Source organism: Cetorhinus maximus, chromosome 4 (genome assembly GCF_964194155.1).
Source record: "Cetorhinus maximus chromosome 4, sCetMax3.hap1.1, whole genome shotgun sequence".
In the NCBI taxonomy this organism is placed as follows: domain Eukaryota; kingdom Metazoa; phylum Chordata; class Chondrichthyes; order Lamniformes; family Cetorhinidae; genus Cetorhinus; species Cetorhinus maximus.
The window spans coordinates 67,023,198-67,048,165 of record NC_135882.1 but is presented as its reverse complement, the minus strand read 5'-3'; the positions used below and the strand labels follow the sequence as shown (position 1 = coordinate 67,048,165).

General features: G+C 41.5%; 1 protein-coding gene across 1 annotated transcript in view; it reads right to left on the bottom strand.

The window, feature by feature from the left end:
* Positions 1–24,968, bottom strand: part of LOC144680079 (serine incorporator 1-like) — a 252,674-nt gene that overhangs the window by 97,198 nt on the left and 130,508 nt on the right. Inside the window, exons 3-5 of the mRNA XM_078541228.1 lie at positions 10,271–10,432; positions 3,794–3,984; positions 3,164–3,243 (exon numbers count right to left, since the gene is read on the bottom strand). Of these exons, the coding sequence (XP_078397354.1) occupies positions 3,164–3,243; positions 3,794–3,984; positions 10,271–10,432 (433 nt within the window). The remainder of the gene's footprint in view (positions 1–3,163; positions 3,244–3,793; positions 3,985–10,270; positions 10,433–24,968) is intronic.

Sequence of the window (24,968 nt, the reverse complement as noted above, 5' to 3'; positions counted from 1 at the left end):
GTTGCACACAAGCTGGATGTTGAGGGCCTGGAATTCCCTTTGGTTCCAGTACATGACAGAGTTGACATGCATTGTCCACAAAGTGATATGCATGTAGTCATTAGCACCCTGCAACATGGGAGCGCCTGCAATTTTAGCTAAGCTGTGTGCTTGCTCCACCTGCTTCTCTCTGGCAAGAGAGATTGAATGCAATTGGCTCTCATTGAATACAGAGCCTCAGTGATTTCCTTTAGGCAAGAGTGGTTGACAAACTGCAAGATGTTGCAAGTATCTCCAGCTGTAACTTGGATGGTACTACACACATACTGCGGTCACCCTTGCAACCATTGGCAATGTGGTCCTTGCCCTGCTCTGAGGCCGCAGTTGTGAATGAGGCAGGTGGCAGATTTCAGTGAGGTCGACTTTACTGAAGCACAGATGTGTCACAAATCACTCCTCAGTAAGGTTCAGTTGGGAGAAGTGCTTGATAAGCACCCTACATGGATATGAGAGCCCTACTGACAGCCTTTCTCCCAATCCTCCTCCCTCTTCCAGCTGCTTCTCCTGTTCTCTGTAGCTTCTGCTCATTCTCCAAGTCATGGTGTATTCCAAGGGAAAGAGCTACTGGTGACCCCATGCTTAGGAACAACTGGTTTGTGCAGAAGCATTGAGGTTAGCAAAAAGTCCTTCAACACTGACACACCACTCCCTGTAAACAATTACAAATTTGAACTAGAAACCACCAAACTCTTCTAGGATTGAAGCAATAGATAGAAGAAATCAAACGGCAACTAATCTGTAACGAAGTCAGTTACTTTTAATGAGATTATAATTTTAATGAGTGATGCTGGGGAACTTGGGGGCTTCCTTCCAGTTGCTGAACGTGTGTTAAGATAGGGCATTAGCTGGATTGAGGTCAAAAATGGCACCACCAGCCCCAAATGTTGCATGCTGAGTGATGTTGATGATCAGCCTACTCTGCATATTTCTGGCAACCATTCACTGTGCATGCACCAGCACTCTCAACAATAGGGTGTCTGATGCTATTCTCCCCAAAAGTGTGTGTACGCAAGCCGCAGACATCATTTTGGAACTCCAAAGGTGCTCATGGCATCAAACAGATGGGTGTAACAAATCCAATTTCTTGCTCCTTATGCTTTTACGTTCTGATACTTTACTTCTATAATAGGACTGTGAGGTCTCCTTAGTTTGGCGTCCCAGCAATTATGGAATCTGCAGGGTCAGTGTGAACATACTTTATTGCAAGGGATAGGTGTGTACAGCCATCACTTCGGCCACATCCCCTTCATCCACCTGCCCGATAAATGGTAATCCCAGTGTCTGCACATCTTGGAGTTGCCCAGGCCCCCAACCCCAGCCACGGTTGCCTCAGCACCCTGAGCAAGGGCACTAATCTGCAAACTATTTTTTAAAAATCTCTCCTTTGGAGTTCCAGGCCAGTTGCCTGTACCTCACTGATGGGGCCCACTTCCATCCTTGTAGAAACCAGCACGTATCATGTCATTCAGTGTACCAAGCTCCATTGATGTACTAGTACTCTGTCCAACTTAAGGAACAAGAACTCCCAAGGTAGCAAATCCCTCTGCCTGACTCCACTGGCTATCATTTGCAAAATACAGTCAGAGGTTCTGCCCTTTGAAAGACAACTAGAGACCAAGACTCTGCCATTTTCCTGAAAGTTTCATTGGTCTATTACTGGAGATATGGCTGGAGATCAGCAAAACCCATGAGGAATTTCAGGGTATAAATGTTTATCAGGCTTGCTTTTAAATTTTATATATGGTGGTTGAATATGTCTGTCTGGAAAATTGAAAGCTTGTAACTTAATGAACGATAATGAGGAGCTGTAGGGCACAATTTATCTCCCATGATTGGGTTGGCAAATTGAAGATTCTGGGAAGAATTTTCCAGTCGGTGAGCAGAGGTGGGGCCCGCTCGCCAACGAGTAAAATGACACACGGTGACATCGGGCGGGCATCCCGACGTCACCGCGCATCATTTAGATTATCAGTTCGGCGGGCGTGCAGCTGCGTCGGCTGTGCACCCGCCGAACTGTCAAAGTCCTATTAAGGCCATTAAGAAAGTAATTAAAGTTGTTAAGAATGCTGCCCATCCAACCTTAAGGCTGGCGGGCAGGCAAAGAGCCCAGGCGGCCTTCGCATTTTTCATCAAACCTCATCCACGGGCGGGATGAGGTTTCATGAAGGGTTTATTTATTAAATAAAACTTTTTGAAAAAATTAATGGACATGTCCGAGCTCATGTCAAGGACATGTCCTTAAAATTTATTTTTCCTTTATTAAATTTTTCAGAACTTGAGCTAATCTCCCTGAGACACCTCCGTGCCTCCGGGAGATTTCTGTGCTCTTTGCGCACGAAAGAGCGCAGGCCCCGACTCAAGGAATCCCCCCCCTCGCCTGCGCATAAATTGGCCCGCCCACGTAAAATGGCGGCGCGCACCCAATCGGGGGTGCCGATAAGGTTTGTGCTCGCTCTTGCCTGCCCCCACACAACCCCACCCAATGGGGGGAAAGTTCAGCCCCCTGAGCTATAGTTACAAATGTAAGTGACTTTAGATTGAACAGCATAGCACCTCAGCATATTTTCTGTTTCTGCTGTTCATTATATGTTGTGTTTAATTGTATGCAGGTGGTGAGCATAAACTGGGGATTCCCTTGTGCCCCTAGAAAGAGGAACAGACTGAAACTGTGGTTGTTAGATAAGAAGGTGCATGCTTGTAATGCGTATGTCTGCAAATAAATGTTTATAGAAGTGTGTAAAGGCTGGCTCCAGTTCTATCCTTCACCAACTAGCTTTCTGGAGTACAACATCTGCTGCATATAACTAATTAAAACGACAAAAGTTAATTGCAAATGTTAAACATTATTGGAACTAATGCCACTATAAAATGCATTTGTTAACGTTCTGTCTGTTTTCCATTATGATGTCACCTCCATGAAACACAAGTATTTTTTGGAAGTGCAATCACTTAAAAGGTTACTTAATAAGCTATAATATTCCCACAGACAACTGTTGGCAGAAGCTATCATTATTTTCATCAGTGTGAGCCTTACAGATTTTGGTTTCAAATACTGAATGTAAAGGTACTTAAAAGTCCACTTAAGTCCACTCAAAGTGGGCAATTCTGTCAATTTCTCACTTACCTCGACTGAAGTGTCCCTCAGGAATATAAAATGCACCGACCATTATTGCTACAAGTGCTCCAAACTTGAATAACCAGAAACTTTAAAAAGAGAATGTTAATGGAATCATAAGTCTTAAATTTCTGTGTAGTATCCACTGCATTCCATTCTTGCACATTCCTGAATAATTTAATATATTCTTTACAATTTAATTTCATTCTAAAAATATATCAGAATAAGACAATTGCAATTTACACATTTTAATTTTAAATAAAATTAATTTGCTTTTAATGTTAAGAGTTGCTTCTTGAGGAAATGATGGATAGCTACCGATAAATAATAAAACAGTTTTAAAATACAATCATTAAAGTCTAATGTACAATACATTGTCTTGAGGAAAGTAAGCTTTAATAAAATGCAGTACAAGCTGATTTTTACCAATTCCCCACTCCCAGAAGAAAGCCTTGTAATCCTTGAGCTCATATCAAGAACTACAATTTTCAATATGTGCTACAAGGGTTTCTGTCAAGAGCATGATTTTGTAAGCTTAGTCCCTATAAGTAAAAAATTTCTTTTTGAGACCAATGCAGTCATTATAAACTTGTTTCTGCCACAGAATCTCTTTCAAAAATAATTTACAAAATGACTTACCCATTGTGTACTAGAGCCCTGGGATCTTTGCTATTTCTCACATTGATCATAAGCAGAGCTAACAGCAGGAAGAAAGTGGCCATTCCAAAGCAGATACGATACACAGACTTGTAACCAACTAAGACTCTGCAGATCACAGGGTTAACCTCAGGGAGCTGTGCATTGTATCCAATCTCGCAGAATCCTGGAATCTGAAATGCAATTTTTGAGAGTTGCTATTTGTTTAACAAGAAATACCATTTGTAATCAAGGAAACAGAATTAGAAATATATATACTTATATTTGGTTAAAAAAAGATACATCATATCCTCAGAATGTCTGGAGCATGTGTCACACCTTAATTCTACGTGAAGTCTTTACACTTGAAAGCATTAAATTTATTTGCCCATTATGCCGATATGCATATGGACTTGAAAAGCTGCTGGTTATCTATCCTGGCAGGAATACAATTATGCATATTCCTGTGACACTGGGCACTGGTGGCAGAATTCCTAGGTCCATCAGTCACCTAATTTGATTGACAAAGATGGATGCCCTGGCACTAGAGATGCATCTTGTGACATGTACCCAACATATGGTTGGCTGTCCATCCCAGGGAAGCAGCAGTGCATCTTTCAGACCAATACCCAGGCGCTCTCATCAGCTGGATTTATAAGCGGATGAATATCTTTTCATGTATTACCTTTTCAGGTGTCCAGACAATAATTCAGGCCTGAACCCCCGACCCCCTACAAAACTGACCATGCCGCCAAATCGGATTCATCAGCATGGCTAGTCTCAGCTAATTCCACCTCTTTTCGAGCCTTCGAAGACGCTCTTAAAATTAATCTCTTTAAGGTGCAAGAGCATTAATAGGCACATTTTAACAACTTTTAAATTTGTTTTAATTTATTAGAATATTGACTACTGTACACCGGTGTCACCAGTAAATGGTTCTGAGTAGTTGTTAACAATTATTTTATGTTACTTAAAATCAGATAATAAACCAAGCTCTCTGAATAAAAATACTTGTATTTTGTGATAAACCCACTTTGAGCTGCATTAATAAAACCGCACCAGGTTACCACTCTTAAGTAGATCAAGGAATATTTTTATGTAATTTTGTTCTTTTAAGATTACTGTCAATAACAGTGACAATTTCACTGGTTCGTGGATGATATTATATGCTGTGGTATGCAAATGTGCTTGAGCAGAAACTTGAGCAAAAAGTTTTACAATGGGCAATTTTGAGCACAATTTGCACCCAGATCGTCAATTGCTCCCAAAGTGGAAACTCTTGACCAAGGTGCACAGACTGCTTATAGAAGCAACTTTTGTTACTGAACGTATTGACGACAGCCTCAAATTCACGTCACCATCTTAGGGTGGGTGACGACTCCATCCCAGACAAGTCTTCATGGAAACTGCCAGGAAAGCTGTGACTGAGTGTATCTAGATCCTAACTAACTTATGGCCCATTGCTCAACTCCTTTTGGACTTACAGGCTATGGGGAAAGAGCAGGAGATTGGGCGTAGGAGCTGGCACTGGCACAATGGGCCAAATAGCTTCCTTCTGTGCTGTATGATTCTATGTGTGTATTAAAAGGTCTGTGAATTTTCAACTCCCCACTCTGTCCAACTCATTATGTAGCTGTCAGACCTGTTGAGTTTTTCCAGATATTGTTGTTGTTGTCATTATGTAGCTTCTGAGCTGCCTTCTTTAACTCCACTGTCCCTCTTAGTTTGGTTATCAACAAATCTGAGACATTCCATTTATGAATCACAGTCATAGATATAAATGAGAAACAATAATCTTCTTAATGAACTCCTGCAAACACTCCCCTCAGTATCTCCAGTCCTAACAAGCATGCTCTAACAAGATGGCTGTTGTTTCCTTCAAAGCTGACATTTTATTATGCTTTTCAAGGTTTACTCTGAATCTCCCAAGCTTTGAACTTGACCGACATTCTTTTAGATGGGATTTTATAAAGTGCACCTCATTGTGATATTTTTCACAGTCCACTTAATCTTTGTCTTTAATCAATGTAATGAGATAAGATAGTGTGCTGAGATTCGATACTTGGGCATTAACAATGAGAGGCATTTGAAGGCTGCTGAACTTAGTATCTTAAACTTATATAAAGGCAATTACAAGGGTATGAAGATAGAGTTGGCTAAAGTGAACTGTGAACATAGGTTAAAAGGTAGCACAGCAGAGGAGCAGTACTAGGCATTAAAAGAGATATTTCATAACTCTCAGCAAATATATATTTCATTAAGAAAGAAAGACTATATGGGGGGTGCACCATCCATTGCTAAGGAAGTTAAGGATATTATCAAATTGAAAGAAAAAGCGTATAATACTGCAAAGATTAATGGTAAATCAGGAGATTAGACAGATTTTAGAAACCAGCAAAAAATGACTAAAAAAAAGGGAGAAATTAGAGTATGAGGAAAAGCTAGCTGGAAATAAAAGAAACAGCTAGAGTCTCTACAAGTAGTTAAAGAAGGAAAGAGTGGCTAAAGTGAGCATTGGTCCCTTAGAGGGTGAGACTGGGGAATTAATAATGGGAAGCATGGAGATGGTAGAAGCATTAAACAGGCAATTTGTGTCTGTCTTCACTGTAGAAGACACAAATAACACCCCAAGAATATTTGAAAATCAAGAGGTAACGGGGAGGGAGTAACTTAAAACAATCACCAGGGAAAAAGGTACTAGTAAAACTATTAGAGCTAAAGGCTAGCAAGTTCCCTGCACCTGATGGCCTGCATCCTACAGTCTTAAAAGAAGTAGCTGCTGGGGAATATTGTGTTATCCTGTGAAAAATGGTGTGCGTGTATCTGTGTGTGTGTGTGTCTGTGTGTGTGTGTATGCTTTAATTAAGCTGGGTAGAGATTAATAGGAGCCAGGTTGTCTGGGGAGGTTTAAAACATGAGAAGGATAGGGATGTTAGGTTGAGGTACAAGTAAGTAGGTTAGACCTAACATTTGCATATTTAGATAAGCTGAGAGTTTGTTTGAATAGCAATGGGGAGTCAGAAGTGACAAGAAACATGTTTGCATCTTGTAGGAGTTCCATAAGTAAATAGAAGGGGGATATTATATTTTATTGATTCAAAAGCAAAGACAAGATGGAAACATGAAAGATTTTATATCTGGAAGGGTTCGAGTTTCAAAGAGGTGTGAGAACAATGGAACTGGAGATGAAAGGGGTAAAAAAAGATATTTTAGAGTTAATGTGGAGCTGTGAGGGATAGCTGGGGATAGCTATAGCTGGAGCTGCTTTTGAGTTGTGAGATAAACAACTGGAGCTGTTTGAGCTGTTAGCTTTGGGCTGGGAAGGGATGCTATTTGAACCAGCCAGCTAAGCCAGAAATGTTTTGGGCTGCAAAAAGCAGTTTTATTCTGAAGTTTGGTTTCCACGGAAGAGTGGAAGCGAGTTACAGGTATGCCTTTATTGAAGCTACAGCAGTTTGCCTTGGGTAATATCATTGGATTTCTTTTGTTAAAAATCTATAAGGGAGTGTTAACTGGAAGGTGTTTACTTATAGGTCTGACCAAGTGGACAGTCTTTTTGGGGGGAATGAGTTCTAAGCCTAAGTTTAACTGTGGAACTGTAATCTTCTGTGCTTAAGTTTTCTTTTATTCTTGTTAATAATTTTTTACTTTTAATTTTTAAAATCCCAAAAGTGTTACTGGACCTCTTACTGCTGAGATCAGTATGTCTTCTTCTCATTTTCAGCATACAAATAAAAAAGGGTATGGCCTGTAAGCTAAGTTTCCCTCTGGGATTTGGTTTGCGCAGCAATTAGCACCAATTATGGTCATAACACTGCCTATCATAACTGCATTGGTTGTGATCTTCCAAAATTGCCTAGATTATGGAAGGGTCCCAGTGGATTGGAAAATATGACACCTCTATTCAAAAAAGGAGGGAGACAGGAAACTATAGACCAGTTAGCCTAACAGCTAGAATCTATTATTAAGGAGGTAATAGCAGGATATTTAGAGAATCATAATACAATCAGACAGAGTCAACATGGTCTTGTAAAAGGGAAATCACGTTTGACCAATTTTTGTACGAGTTATTTGAGGAAGTAACAAGCAAGGCGGATAAAGCGGAACCTGTAATGTGGTGAAATCTTGTTTGACCAATTTAATACGAGTTCTTTTATAAAAGTTCTTTCAGGAAGTAACAAGAAAGATGCATAACAGGGAACCTGTAATGTGCTGTGCTTGGATTTCCAAAAGGCATTAGATAAGGTACCACATCAAAGGTTATTTCTCAAAATTAGAGCTCATGGTGTAGGCAGTGACGTATTGGCATGGATAGAGGATTAGTTAGTGAACAGGAAGCAGAGAGCAGAGATAAATGGTCATTTTTGGTTGGCAAGCTGTTATTGGTAGAATGCCACAAGGATTAGTGCTGGGGCCTCAACTATTTACAATCTATATTAATGACTTGGATGAAGGGACCAAATGTATGGTTGCTAAATTTGTTAATGACATAAAGATAGGTAGGACAGTAAGTTGTCAAGAGAACATAAAGAGTCTACAAAGGGATTTACGTAAGATACGTGAGTGGGCAAAACTTTGGCATTTGGAGTATAATGTGGGAAAATGTGAACTTGTCCACTTTGGCAGGAAGAATAATAAAGCAGCATATTGTATAAATGGTAAGAAACTACAGAACTTCTACATTGCATAGGAATATGGGTGTCCTGGTATATGAGTCACAAAATAATTAGCACACAGGTAAGCAAGTGGTTAGGAAGGCAAATGGAATGTTGGAATTTATTGCAAGGGGAATCAAAAGGAATATTGCTACAGCTGTACAGGGCCTCAGTATGACCGCATCTGGAGTACTGTGTATAATTCTGATCTCCTCACTTAAGAAAGGATATAATTGCTTTAGAAGCTATTCAGAGAAAGTTCGCTAGCCTGGTTCCTGAGATGAAATTGTTTTCTAATGAGGAAAGGTTGAGCAGCTTGAGCCTTTGCCCATTAGAATTTAGAAGAATGAGAGGTGATCTTATTGAAATATATAAAATCCCGAGGGGACTACACGAAGTAGATGCTGAGAGAATGTTTTTTTTGCCTTGGTGGGGAGTGTAGCATTAGGAACTCAGATTAAAAATTAGGGGTCTCCCATTTATAAAGATGAGGAGAATTTTTTTCTTTCAAAGGGTCACTAGTCTGTGGAATTCTCTTCTCCAGAGAGCAATGGAAGCTGGGTCATTGAATATATTCAGGGCTGAGTTAGATGGATTTTTGATCAACAAGGGAGTCAAGGGTTATGAGGGGGACAGACAGGAAAGTGGGGTTGAGGCCACAATCAGGTCAACCATGATTTTATCAAATGGCAAAGCAGGTTCAAGGGGCTGAATGGCCTATTGCTACTTCTAGTTCTTGCATTCTTTTGTGCTATTATCTTCATAAAACATATTTGGGAAGTATTTTTTTGAGGAGGAAGATAAGCAAGAAGATTGTGCATCATTTTTGTGATGACAATATCACACAAAAGTGATTTGGTGTATTTTTGGGATAATTTTTAAATGATTGCTTACTTTTAGGGGTAATTTCCACCTGGGAAGAAACCCCCGCCAGCTTCCTAAAATTGGAAATAACTTTCATGTCATTATATTAGGCTCTTGTACTTTGAGCAGGGAACAGCACTGATAGGAAGGCCATTACAGGAAAGCTCAGCACACAAATGGTACGGCAACAGATGACAGAACAGGCTCTGTGCACCTATGATTTTTCATGATGGACTCCCTGCAAGTACTGCTATCTACTTTGAGCATAGAATTGGACCCAATGAGCTTAATCAGCCAAACAATTTTATGGCCAGGATTTTTCCCTTGTTGGGCAGGCTCGGTGGGGGCAGACAGGAGCGATCGGGAAGCCAACTGCCGACCGCCACCCACGATTAGGGCCGAACCGCAATTTCACGCTGGCGCATGCGCTTCACGATTCCCTAAGCTGCCTTAGGGAGATGAAGAGGTTTGAAAATTAAAAATAAAGATTTTTAAAATGTTAACAACCTTTAATTTCATCCTAATTTCTAACTTGGTCCTGTTCATGTTGAGCAGGGACAATTTAGAAATTAGGATGAATTTTTTTTTTAATGACACCTGTGGATGAGGTTTCGCAAAAACGCAAAGGCCATTTGGTCTTTTTACCTGCCCGCTAACCATGGATGGGCAGCGAAAAAATTAATTCAATTACATTGTTAATGCCCTTAATAGGATCTTTTAATCATCAGTGGGCGCGCTGTCAATTCCCGCACGTGCCCACTCTACTACACATCAATGCACGCCCTACGTCATCGCGCGTCATTTTACACTCAAGCAGGTCGGGCACGCGCCCGCCCGCTCAACGAAAAATCCTGCCCATGAAGTCTGTGCTTCTTTAAACACTACACCTGGAGTCATTTTCCTCCATATCTTATTAATTCAGACAAGTAATTTATTATCAAAGCTTAATCCTATATCATACCTTCCTCAACTGATCTTCTACAGCAGGTACAAGCATAATACCAGCAACAGTTGTACCAAGCAACAAAATAGTTGTGTACACCAATCGTGTTACTATGGAAGTTCGCCCAGTTGGACAACATGAGCACACCAGGCATGGAGCACTACTGCACAAACACGGGATCTGCAAACAGAGAGGGAGAGTGAATTTAAACATAGCATAAATTTGCCCTGCATCCTCTACAATATACAAAACCGATTCAATGACTGAAGCAAAAACAAAATATTCCAAGCTTATAGTTAAAGTAAGCAAATGCAATCAGAACAGCAGATGATGGCTGAATATTTTTTCCAACGCACACTTTTGTGCAAGTAAAAAAGTCTGTTACATTGGTCATCAGATGTGTGGAGCTTTCAGCAACTTGCCAATTTTCCCCAGCATTTGTATTCTTGCCTGGATGTGAACGCAATACTAAAGTTGCAAGGACATTACAGTTGACTCAATGAGCCAGCACTCCAAGCAGGGAGTGTCATTCTCAGCAAGCACTTGTTGAGAAACGCAATATGTTTTAAGAATTATGATTATTTTATTTGACAAAATGCAAACTTAAATGGGATCAAATTTTAGCTTTTAAATGACAAGGGAATTGGAGGCAGTCCAGTTAGATTTGAAATGAATAAGGATGATAGTACCAGAGGTTATTGCAATAAAATCTATTGGCACAGAGTTGTATCAGATGCCTGGATGAGAGTGCAAATGATGATATCAAAGGGGTCATTTTCTGACTTTGTGTTGCCAGCAAGAAGCCCCACCTACTGAGAATACAGAGGCCAGGGTTTTACGACCCCACCATGGTGTGTCTCCCCCTGGTGGATGTGACAAGCCATTTAAATCTCCATTCAGTTCGGCGGGACCATAATATCCCGCCGGGCTGGAGGGGCTGTAAAATCCTGGCCATAGTCAGAATTTCAGGCAGGCACTGCGCATAATTTTCTAAAGATTAATGACAGGTGGAGCTTTCCGCTGTCACACTTTGAAGAAATATCAGCTTAAAGGGGATATGACTGAAATACTTAAAATGATGAGGGGATTACGGGCAGTCAGTTTAGAAGGTTTATTTGAAATAGAAAATGATAATAGGACTAGAGGAAATTGCCGTCAAATCTATAGGCAGAGAGTTTGGATATATGCCAGAATATATATTTGTTTATGGAGTCATTGCATTCTGGAACGAAGTGCTGAGATGGTAAATGTGGAATTGTTATAATCATTTAGCTAATTTAAAGGGAACGTGGCAAGTTCCTGAGAGAAGAAGCCTTTACCACCTTTAGAGGGTAAGCTCCCAGTTAGTTATGAATGTAATGAGTCATGGGAAATCATGGGCTGAATTTTTATGCCAGGGCCAGGACCATGATGTCAGAAACATCAACTCGGTCCTGACCCTACTCCACATCACTGCCAGAAGTCCAACTGCAGGCGGCCAATTAATGCCACATTGATGCGTTCCCCATTCAATTAATGGTGGTAAGCGCAAAGAGGAAGGGTGATGTAGGCATGGCAGCCCAATTTAAAGCTGTGATTTTGGATGATAGCACAGAACGGAACGCAGCATGGCATGCACCAATGGAAGGTAGTGCCACAATTTGCCGAGGCTTCCCTGAAGGCGCTGTTAGAAGTGTGGCAGCTTGGAGGAGGTTCTGTTTTGACAGAGTGGCAGATGGAGACCAGCGAGCCAGACAAAGCAAGCATGGATGGAGGTGGCTCAGGAAGTGATCAGTTACAATGCGGCAAGCAGGATGTGGGTGCAGTGCTAGAAGCACATCGAAAACTTCCAGCTCTGGCAAGATATGTGCAGTGCTACACCCAGACGACAGGCCTCCAGTTCTGCAGTTTCCAGAAGACCGTGAAACAGGGAAGCCTGAGGGCAAATAGTGCTCAGGAACAGTGAGGATATATGTGCCCAGGTCCACTGAGAAATGCTGATGCCACAAGCCCTCTCACAGCACTGAAAATGACCTAAACCAAAAGTCACAAATGACATTCCCAATGTATCATTCTTCTTTATTTTCCCTGCAGCCTTTGATACATTCAATCACATGATGTTTTTCCAATGCCTCTCACCCATTGTTCCTCTCAACACAACTTTCCTTGCTTAGTTTCACTGTTGCCTATCTGATCATAGCCAAAGCATCTCTTCATGCACTCCTCCATTCCGTCAGCTGTGGGTTTGATTACTTTAATGATCTCCTGATCAAACATCTATCCTCTTCCCTTCATAAAGCTCAGTTCATCTAAAAGTCTGCCATCCACTTTCTATCCCACAACAAGTCCCATCTGTCTGTCCTCAGAAACCTATTTTGGCTCCCAATCGCAAAATGCCTCAAACTTAAGAATTTCATCCTGTATTTAAAGCCTTCATGATCTCAGTAAACTCCTCTAATGTACATCCACTATCCACCATCATCACACCCCCTACCCCACTCAAGACCTCTGACTTCATAATGCTCTGGCTTTGTATGCATTTCGCAGCTGTGCCTTCACTCATTTAGACCCATGCTCTGAAAATCCCACTGTAAACTGCTCTGCCTCTCCATATCCCTCTCTACTTTTAAGACTTTCATTAAAGCCTACCTCTTTGACCAGGTTTTTGTTACCTCTCCTAATACCGTCTTCATTGATTGGCATCACATTTTCCTTTGCATGTGATGGTCCTTGGGTTTTTTTCCTACATTAACAGGTACTATATAAATGCATATTGCTGCCACTTTCATCCTCCACTTTTTCAGCCTTGCAAAGTCTTCTGATGGAATGGTAAACTTTTAAAACCACCCAAAAATGTGAATTTTAGTCCCCCAACATGGTGAAATTGCCTTTTACTTGCCTCATCCCTTTAAGTTTCACCTATGTACAATTTTCCTTTCACTACACCTGTCTAAGCTGATACCTTCCATTGTGAGTAATTATTCAAATGAGTTTATACAGAGAATTGAGTTCTACTTGTACTTGACCTTTCAGGTGGGATTTGTAGCTTTTAAGACATTGAATATAGACAGAGCGGAAGATGAAAATCAATTCTATTGATTCAAACATTAGATGAAAAATCATACAAAGCAGAGAAGAAAAATGAGGAAAAAAATCCTCAGTCTTTGACATTCAAGTTCAATGGCCTGGATGGTGCAGTCAGCGATGAAGGCACAGTTTCTGCCATTGACCTTGAAGATGACTGCCCAAAAGATCCAGCGAGCTCTGTGGCCTTGATTTCCCCGAAAACAATGTCAATTTCATTCTGGCACCAGCGACAGGTGACCTCTGGCATCAAGGAACGGTGAAGTCATCGAACAGGATGAGCAACCAATCATAGAGTCATAGAGATCTAGAGCACAGAAAAAGGCCCTTCGGCCCATCAAGTCTGTGCCAGTCAAACAAGTATCTAACTATTCTAATCCCATTTTCCAGCACTTTCCAGCCTTGTATGCCATGGCATCGCAAGTGCACATCCAAATACTTCTTAAATGTTATGAGGGTTTCTGTCTCTACCACCCTTTCAGGCAGTGAGTTCCAGGTTCCCACCAACCTCTGGGTGAAAATTTTTTTCCTCACATCCTCTCTAAACCTCTATGCCCCCTGGTTATTGATCCCTCCACCAAGGGAAAAGTTCCTTCCTGTCTACCCTATCTACGCCCCTCATAATTTTATACACCTCAATCATGCCCCCCCTCAATCTCCTCTGCTCCAAGGAAAATAACCCCGGTCTATCCAATCACTCCTCATAACTAAAACTCTCCAGCCCAGGCAACATCCTGGTAAATCTCCTCTGCATTCTCCAATCAGATTGGAGAATTCCGACACACAGCAAACCAGGAAGTGATTATCAATCACTTTTTAATCATGTTACAGAAACCAAAACAAAGGATGTGACAGACACGTGGGATTAAGATAGAAGCTACAATATTTTAAACAAATGTGGTAAAAATAAAATAAAAATATTACTTTTTAAAAATCTATGGAACTTTAACCATGGAATGGAGGGAATCGCATGCCAGTCTTCTAAAATTAAGTTTTCACGGCCAGAGAGGTTATTCAGCCATATGCCATTAAAAACTCAGTTACATTCAAAAAGGCATAACATTTTCACTGATTTCTGTGCTGATTGCACATGCGAAGACTACAAACAGTGCACTCTGTGGAGGAGTAGGATATCCCTGACAACAATTTCTGCGCATGTGTGGACACCAGAAGTTGCTGACAGTTTCAATGTAATGAAGGCAAATGTTGATAGCTTCCCCATTATTACCACCTCAAAATCTAGGCCAATATGTGTACTTGTTCCTCTCCTATTCAATATTTGTCTCAGTGAGGAGACAATGTTTACTGCCTTCACCTGGTATTAACACAGCTGTAGTGACCTCATTATTGCCGCCATTTTGAAAGGGTCTGAGGTACTCAATTTTTTCTGGTGATTGGACCCTTCTAATATGGAAACCGGGCAAATAGGGACCATGTTTGCCATTTTAAGTGGTATTTACATGAGGGAGAGAACTGAATTAGCCAAAGGTATGTGTCAAATTATTTTGGTAGACCCTATAAGAGAAGAAATGCTCTTCCAGGAACCTGCAAAAATACTATGGGCTGTCCCAGGGCCCCAGTTATCTGCAACCAAGAATCCCCCTCAACCTGTAATTTATCTTGCTGGCAGCAGCCATGGCCTGGTCTTGAAGCTGTAATTTGGTGAGTTGCATTCGGATGATTGTTAAGTGACCCACAGTTCACCTGCCAAATTGAAACGAAGCTAGGGCCTAAAAATCATGGGTGTGGGGTGACTCGACACCACCATATAGGGTGGCCAATCAGTGCACTTTAGTGGTCGGTTGCCCAAAGTCAAAGTGGACACCTCAAGTGTTTACTAGTTCCTGTTTTCACAGTGAGGGTCTGAGAAAATTACAGGGCTATTGCATTACCCCAAACTCCCTTCACATTGGAAATCAGGTTATTTTCACTGGAAACCAGTTTCAACTCACTTAAAGGTTAGAGCTGACTTCCTTTCAATAGGTTCCCAAACCCTCATTATGACAACAGAAGCCAGCAAACATCAAGGTGTAGGATAAAAACAAAAAACTACTGCGGATGCTGGAAATCCAAAACAAAAACAGAATTACCTGGAAAAACTCAGCAGGTCTGGCAGCATCGGCGGAGAAGAAAAGAGTCGACGTTTCGAGTCCTCACGACCCTTCAACAGAACCCAAGTTCTCAGAACTCAGTTCTGTTGAAGGGTCATGAGGACTCGAAACGTCGACTCTTTTCTTCTCCGCCGATGCTGCCAGACCTGCTGAGTTTTTCGAGGTAATTCTGTTTTTATCGAGGTGTAGGAGCCTGGGAAGAAGACAAGAGCAAGAGGGATCAAAGAGAAGGATAATATGAAGGACACAGGATAGAAACAATACGAAGGGTGTGAAGGGAGCCTGCGCGACAGAGAATAAAACAACAGGAGAGAAGAAAAGTCAGAAATTGAAAAAAGAACTGGAAAGTGTCAACAGCATAATATAACCTGAAATATAAGCAATGCACATAAGCAGTCACACACCAGGTAAGTATGAAGAGCTTTTTATCTTGGAACTGGTCAGTACATCTGAGATATAAAACAAATGTGCTGTGAAACCATTAGGACATTACAGCAATGGAAGTGAATTTCATTTCAGTATTAAATCTTTCACAGCAGGGCGCGTGGTATCTGGAATTACACGGTCATCGATTGGTGTATTCAATAAATTATGAAAATATAGACTGTTAATTAAATGTAAATAAATTAAACCTGACAAAATAAACATACCTGAGTAAAAGCTGCCGTTTAGGATAGATCATGTATAACGCAATACCAAACATGTAACTGTTGACTGGAGAGTATGTCCAGCAACAAAGTAGAAAGGACAATTCATAAATGCTCACAGAAAAGAATGTACTCAGCCCAACAGCTCACACACAAAAAATACATTTGCAATTCTTAGCTGCAGGCATAAATGTTCGATTTCAAAAACGGATTATTTCCCCCAGCGTTTTAAGTATTGTCACAACAGAGAAAGGAGACGACTTGAAGGAGCACGTCCGTTCCCAGACACATACACAAACACGCAGATACCCGTCAGAAACCTCCTTCTCCAACACTTTCTCAAAGCCGGGTTACCGCGGAGAGAACAGGGACATTTTACAAAGCTACTCAACCTCCCCCTAATGTCAGAAGCTGCATGCACCGAGAGTAAGATGCTAATTGTGATACAGGGTTAAAGCTCTGTTCTCACCCAGTTGCTGACAGTGGTCACTAAGCGCCAGCCCATGTTGCAGTCTTTTGCAGCAGCTCCAGCGTCAGCCAGGTGTGAGGCAGCCCGCGGCCGCCAGCAGCAGTGCACACCCTATAGACTGGCGCCCTCATCGCTGCCTTCTATTGGACAGCGAGACAGGCGAAAGCATCGGGGAAATTGAGCCAATGCAAACAAAGGGAACATTTCCAGTTTTTTTCCTTCTCGGATGCTAAAAGGACACTTGTAACTGTAAACAGAGATGCACCATAAGGCATCACTCATTACCTCTAAAAGGACTTATTTTAGTGCTCATGCAATGTGTAGGAAAAACAAATTCCAGTTCGATGTATAAATTGTTTTAAATTTCTCATTCGCATTAATCATGAATATCACGACAAACACCCTCCTGTATAGTCAGCTCTGCAAATCATAGACTACATACATAGGTGAAATTGTTTTTGAAATTGTTCCCACTGACAGGAGCGTTCATAGCTAGAGGGCACAGAAATGGGGAAATTAGCAAAAGAGCCAGAGGTTCGATTTTCGTTTGTATGGCAAATTGTTGTGATCTAGAATGCATTGCCTAGCAGGATGTTGGAAACAGATTCAGTAGTAGCTTTTCAAAAAGGAATTGGTAAATACTGGCAGGGTTATGGGGAAAGAGCAGGGGTGTGGGACTAACTGGACAGTCCTTTCAAAGACGCTGTGTAATTATAACCACTGGGGCATCTGGAAACTCCAGGACCTGAACTTGACCAAAAACTGCCCAAAGGGACAACAGTGGCTTTTCGATGCTTTAATGTTTTTATGTATCAGAGGTTCCTAATTGTCGCCCATTGTAAAAACTAATATAATTATGCCACTTACCAATCATATTCAGTGTGGTATGCTTATACAATATCATTAAAAGGTGTGTAATGGTAAGGGGAAGATGTAGTGGTAATGTCACTGGGGCCCAGGCTAATACTCTGAGGACATGGGTTCAACGCTCACCATAGTAGCTGGTGGAATTTAAATTCAATTAATAAAATCTGGAATGTAAAGCTACTTTCAGTAATGGTGACCATGAGCCTAACATTAATTGTTGTTAAAAACCCATCTGGTTCACTAATGACCTTTAAGGAAGGAAATCTGCTGCCCTTACCGTGTCTGGCGTATATGTGACTCCAAGTCCACTGCGATATGGTTAGTTTACTCTTCACATCCCTCTGAAATGGCCTAGCAAGTTCAAGGGCAATTAGGGATGGACAACAAATGCTGATCTTAAAATTAAAGGAAGATGCTGGAAATCTGAAATAAAAACAGAAAATGCTGGAAAAACTCTTTTGTTCTGAAGCAGAGTCATATTGGACTTGAAATGTTAACTCTGTTTCTCTCTCCACAGATGCTGCCAGACCTGCTTAGTTTTTCCAGCATTTTCTGGTTTTATTTTATATTAAATGCTGGCTTTACCATGAAAGAATGAATAAAAATAAAACTATATTTATATTGCACCTTATCAAATTTCTCAGAAACTTTCACAAATTTTCACACAAACATTTAATTGCTGTGAAGTGTAATTACTTTCTACATAGGCAAACACACAGGAAGATCCACATACACAAATGCAATGAATGATTAATTGCTTTTGGTGGTGATTGATGAAACAATATTGGCCAGTTCACCATGCAGAACACCAGTTCTCCAAAAAGTGCCATAGGATCTTTAACATTGACTTGAGAAACCAAGTCATGAGTCTTGCTTTAGCATCTTACCCAAAGCACAGCATTATGTACAATGAAACAATACAGAAAATGAGTGTCAGCTACTTTGCAGCATAGGTTTTAAAATATTGCAATTTACTGAGGAGTTTTATCAGTTGGCATTGCACAACAAGAATAAGGGTATAGATGTCAGTAGGCATATGGGATTTAGTTTTAATGAATGCAAAATCCCATGGGGCCCACTAACCCCTGCATCTGGGTTGCTGATTGGCATTTCTCAAGAGCGAAGCTGTGTATACCAGAAACAGAAAGTTTTGAAATATATCCTCTTACACTCATTTGGTATTTGAGGGAGGAACAACACAAAATCTTTTCACTCAGAAATCTTACCAACTAAGCCAAGAATATCCGTCTCTCTGTGCATCTGTCCATATATCATATATTGCAAAGATTGTATATTGAACACATTTCCTGTAGGTAGCCCTGTAACACTTCCCCAACAGGCATTGTTATTAAAAATTTTATTGTTAAAAATAATACATCCTCTCAATTTTTGTGAACAACACCACAGGATATCTATCTATTGGTAATATGTTAAAAGTCTTATATATGTGCACATTTCCTGTAAGTGTGAGACTTACTTCCTGTAACATCGCACTTATGATGTCACATTCAGTTAATTGTCTCAGCAAATCAGAATTCAGGAAATGTGAAACATGCAAAAAGTGAAAGGAGAATGGCAGAAAATACCAATTTGAAGCTATGAAGGATTCATGAAAGCATTGCACCCTAAATGAACAATCAAGAGAAGTTGACAATAAAAGACAGAAGGTAAACCAAGCAAAGCATAATAGATTGAAAAAAAAAATCAGTTATATTTTCTCAGTAACTGACTTTTCAAATTTCCAAAAGAAGGTTGCTATGTAAATGCTATATATTTCAGAATGACATGATTAAACATGAACTATAAAGGTACCTTTTGTGTCTTTGAGTATTACCAGTTAAATTTTTAATTTGAGTATTACAGCCTCCTCCAAAAGAATGGACTTGCACTTGATATTTTAGGCTGGGCTGTGGCTCTATTGGCTGGAGACAGTTCCTGCAGCTTGAATTTATGCATTGTGCACAATTTCTAAGTATGGATGCATAACATTTCTTCAGATTAAAAAAAAACCTTCTTGCTATGTGAGCAAAGCAGGCAGCAAGTGCTGCTCCTCATTTAGTCGTAGCTGCCCTCAGGCCTTTTCTCTTAAATCAACACAGTGTTTGCAATCATGGTGTTACATGATGGGGCTAGGTAGGGAATCCTAGGATTCTGGCCTAGCAATGATGAAGGAATGATGACCTAAGGTAAAATACCTCTCTTCAGTCAATAATATTGTTTGTTTGGTGTATTTGAAGAAAGATACAGGTCAAATTTCAAAAGCATTTATTTTTAAACAGAAAGGCTGGGGGAGGGGAATTTTCCCAGGCAATAGGAGCTTGGTTTTGGTGCCTGTGGGGAATTAAATTACTTGAAAGTGATTTTGGGTCAGGATCCATTCTGAGTTCTGATGAAAGGTAATTGGCCTGAAATGTTGGCCTGGATTTTTGCTCCCAAATCAGATAGCTCAAGTCAAGAAATTTCCTGGCTCGGTATACCTGCGTCAGGAAATCGTGCTCCAAATGGCAGGATCTTAGTTCTGAGTGGGGGCAGGTGCAAGATGTTTTTTACAACTCTCACAGGCACAGGCAGGCTGATTTTTTTCTATTTTTTAAGTCCTGCCCATTTAAATAACTTGACAGCTTGAGTTTTTTCCCCCCAACTGTCACAGACATAGGCAGGGAGTTTTCTTTTCAATTTTTATCTGACTGGCCATTTAAATAACTGACAGCTTGAGATTTTTTTCAACTCTCACAGACACAGGCAGTTTCTTTTCGATTTTTAAAGGGCTGTGTATTTAAATAACTTGACAGACTTTATCCGCCCTTCAAGCGCATTTAGAACTTCTCTGAAGCTTTGTAACTCCTTGCTGTAGCAAAAATAGGGTTTGTTTAAACTTTCTTTTCTATTTGTTAATGAGATGTGGGTGTCGCTGGCCGGGCCAGCATTTTATTACCAATCCCTTGTTCAGGTGGAATTTAAGAGTCAACCACATTGCTGTGGGTCTAGAGTCACATGTAGGACAGCAAATTTCCTTCCCTAAAGGGCATTAGTTAGGCAGATGGGTTTTTAGAACAATTGACAATGGTTCCATGGTCATCATCAGACTTTATAATTCCAGGTTTTTATTGAATTCAAATACCACCATCTGCCATGGCAGGATTCAAACCCGGGTATGCAGAGCGTTACCCTGGGTCTCTGGATCACTAGTCCAGCAATAATAGCACTACACCATCGCCTCCCCTTAGTGCTGAGTTCAAATGGCCCTCCTGAGTTCGGGTTTCCCACATGTGGGAGTCACGCCCCTCTCTCCCCCTGCCTCCAGCGAAAATAGGATCTGTCAGAAATGCAGGGGGAACTTTTGGATACAGGACCCACCCAGCATTTTGAAAGGTCCCTGGAGACTCTGCGAGTCTGTGAAAATCCAGGCCCTTGACTCTGTTTCTCTCTCCACAAATGCTGCCAGACCTGGTTAATATTTCCAGAATTTTCTGGGTTTTTTTATTTTAGACAGTTAAGTCATCCTTTAACCCTACATTCTGATTTTCCCAGCCAATGCACAGGATCCATGATATCTCTACATTTTGCCAGGTTGGAGGGGGCGAGAGCACAGCAGGAAGTCATTGTTCAATAAAATTGACCTGCTAGCAATAGTACTTAAGGTTGAAATTGACACCACAGTGAAAGGCTAACATTGACAGGAGGAGTTCTTTCAGCCAGAATTCGATACTTTACTTGGGAACTTCAACTTTGCGTACTAACTTTCAAGTGCCTTAAGGTTTACAGAGCTGAATCTCAATTTCTCTTTTTTGAGACTTCATTGCAACATGGGAGTTATTTATGCTGCAGTAGCTTAGAGCTCTGAGGCAGAGCAGCAGCTTGATCCAGACCAGCAGCAACAGTAAGAGGAATGCAATTCCAATGGCAGCAATTGCTTTGTCCACAGCCACAGGCAGCTCGACAGAGGGAATGAACACAGGGCCGCATCTTGAAGGAGGAGATACCCTCAGCACAGGGCCTACAGGCCAAGGATGAACTTCCTCAACGTGTCCAAACAACAGTGTCTCAGAAGTTTCAGGCTTTCATAGCAAGTAGTCAAAGACATCTGCAGCCTTCTGAAAGCAGGACTCCACCCAAGAGAAGTAGGCGGCCTTGCATTGCCCATGGCTCTCAAGGCCAACACAGCCCTCAATTTCTTTGATTCTGGCTCCTATCAGGGAAGTGGAGGGTGACATGTACAAAGTTTAACAATCTTCAGCACACAACTGTATTACCCAGGTCACATCTGCTTTGTTTGCCAAAGCCACAAACTACATCTCCTTTGACAAGATGCAGTTTGACATCTTTTACAAGACAAAGAGTGATCCAAGAGAGGGAACAATAGACAGCGAGACCTGAGAGCTGAAGTCCAGTAGCATTAATTAGGTAATCATTGGTGAGTTTTAAGATTCCTTTTTTCTCTTAACTGGGGAAGCAGTTTAAACTACTACCGGGGATATCAGTATAGTATTAAAATTATGGATTAACTAGTTAAGCTGCTTAATATAACTATCATTGAGTGGTATTTATAAACTTAAAACCTACTTATTTAAACAAAATACCATAAAGATGGAGGGGAAGGTGATATTTTGCAACTGCATCATGTGGGATCTGGTGGACATCTGTGTGAGCCACAGTAACCGCATCTGCAGTAAGTGTCTGTAGCTCGAGGAAGCTCGGCTCAGAATTGATGAGCTGGAGTCCAAGCTTTGGACACTACGACACATCAGGGAGGGAGAAAGTTACCCAGACATTTTACTCTAGGATGCAGTCACAACCCTTAGGTTTGGTGCTTCAGATCTAGTCCATGATCAGAGACAGGAGAATGTGACTACCAGCAAAGCAGCTATGGGGATTCAGAAGGTAACGTTGGAGGATCCTCAGCCCTTTCACTTGTTCAACAGGTTCAAGTTCTTGCAGCCTGTGTGGATGAGAACCAGGACTAGGGAGGATGAACAAAGTGATGACAGCACCATGGTACAGAGGGCCATTCGAGTGGGAGAGTGAAAAGGAACGCAGTAGTCATAGGAGACGGTATAGTTAGGGGGAAAGTTACTGTTCTCTGCAGCAGAGAGTGTGAATCCCAAAGGTTGATTTGCTTGTCTGTTGCCAGGGCTAAGGACATCTCCTCGGGGATGGAGAAGTGGGCTAGGAAGGGTCCCATTGTTCTGGTCCATGCAGGTACCAACAACATAGGTAGGACTAAGAAATAAGTTCTGCTAAGGGAATATGAGCAGCTGGGGACTATAATTAAAAAGCAGAACCACAAGGGTAATTTTCTCTGGATTACTACCCGAGCCACAAGCAAATTGGCATAAGGTAAATAAGATCAGAGTTGAATGCATGACTCATGTTGGTTTGGGAGAAATGGGTTTGATTCATTGGGCACTGGCACCAGCACCGGGGAAAGAGGAAGCTGCACTGTTGCTCCAGTGGGAGCAGTTTATAGGCCCCCTAACAGAGTAGCTACATTGAAGGACAGAGTATACATCAAGAAATAATGAAGCTTGTAAGAAAGGAATTGCAATAATTGTGAGTGATTTTAATCTTCATGTATATTGGACAATCAAATTGGCAAAAGTTGTCTTGAGGCTGAGTTCATAGAGTGATTTGGGATGGTTTCAGAGAGCAGTACTTTCTGGAACCAACCAGAAAATAGGTTAGTTTAAGCCTGGTAATGTGCAATGATACACGGTCAATTGATGATCTTGTAATAAAGGATCATCTAGGAAAGAGTGATTATATCATATTGGAATTTCACATTCAATTTAAGGCTGTGTTACTTGGATCTGAAACTAGTGCTTTAAACTTCAATAAAAGCAAATACAAAGGTATGAAGACAGAGTTTGCTACAGGAGATTGGAGCTTAAAAGGTAAGACAGCAGGCCAGAAGTAGCAGACATTTAAGAAGATATTTCATAACTCTCAACAAAGATATATCCCGTTTAGAAAAAAATGCGAAGTATGAGAAGTATGCACTACCCATGGAAAACTAAAGAACTTAAGGATGACATAAAATTGAAAGACGTAAAATGCTGCAAAGGTTAGTGGCAGGCAAGAAAATTGTGAAAACTTTAGAAACCAACAAAGTTGACTAAAAGATAATAAAGAGGGAGAAAATTGAATATGAGCAATCTAGCAGGAAATATAAAAATGGTCACTAAGAGCTCTGACAAGTATGTGAAAAGGAAGAGAGTAGCTAAATTAATTGTTGGTCCTTTAGAGGATGATACTGGAGAATTAATAATGGGAAACAAGGAAATAGCAGACTTGAACAAATATTTTATATCCGTCTTCATGGTAGAAGACACAAAAATCATCACGAGAATAGTGGAAAATCAGGGGGAAAAAGGGAGGGAAGAACATAAAACAATCACTATCACTAGAGAAAATGTATTAGGTGAACTAATTGGACTAAGGGCTCACAAGTCCCCTGGACCAGATTTCCTGCAACCTAGGTACTTAAAATAAGTGGCTACAGAAATAGTGGATGCATTGGTTAATCTTCCAAAATTCCCTAGACTCTGGAAAGGTCCCAGCGGATTAGAAAACTGCAAATGTAACACCCTTATTCAAGCAAAGAGGGAGACAGTAGGCAGGAAATTATAGGCCAGTAAGCCTAACGTCTGTCATTGAGAAAATGCTGCAACCCATTACTAAAGAAATAGTAGCAGGTCATTTAGAAAATCATAATACAATCAAGCAGAGTCAACATAATTTTGTGAAAGGAAAATCACGTTTGACAACTTGTTACAATTCTGAAGTTTATGGGCTGAATTTTTTGACTGGTGGGGGGGGTCGCAGCTGGAGCGAGTGCAGATGGACGTGGACCTGATCACCACCCACGGGTCCGTGCCACTATTTTACGCGGGTGGGCCAATTAAGTCCTGCCTGGTGTGAATCGCGGCTCCCGAGAACAGCGGGAATGGATGGGTGACGGCGGGTCTGCAATGATCGCCAGGTCCAATGGGGACCCGGGGGCCTGTTTTAAAAAGTTGCTGCAGCTTTTCCAAGGCTGTGAATCATGGCCAGTGGAAGGGCTTCCCAGAGCGTTGCTGGTGTGCAGGCCAGGCAGGAGGGTAGGGCAGGGGGGGCACTGTGCCCCTCGTTTTTCCGATGATTGCCTTGCTGCCCTCCTCGAGGAGGTGGCTGCACGGCGGGAGGTCCTGGTTCCCCAGGACGGGAGGAGGAGGCCCCCCCCACAAGACGAAACGTGCCTGGGAGGAGGTGGTGAGCTCCCGCAACGTGGTGCGGCGCACCTGGATCCAGTGTCGCAAGCACTTCAACGACCTGCTGTGCTCAGGAAGGGTGAGGACAATGTTGACATTGATCACTTAACCCAGCAGGTAGGCTTTTCCCCCTGGTGCCACCCCCCCCTCCCCCCCACCCCCCCCCCCCGCCCCCCAAGTCTGAGTGTAGTGACTGCATTGAATCATTGACGGTATGTGTCCTTCTCTGGGTGGCCAGCAGATATTGCCCATGCCAAGGTCAGCCTGAGAGGGTGGTGAAGAGATGGGTTCTGCGCCCGCACCATGTGGTAC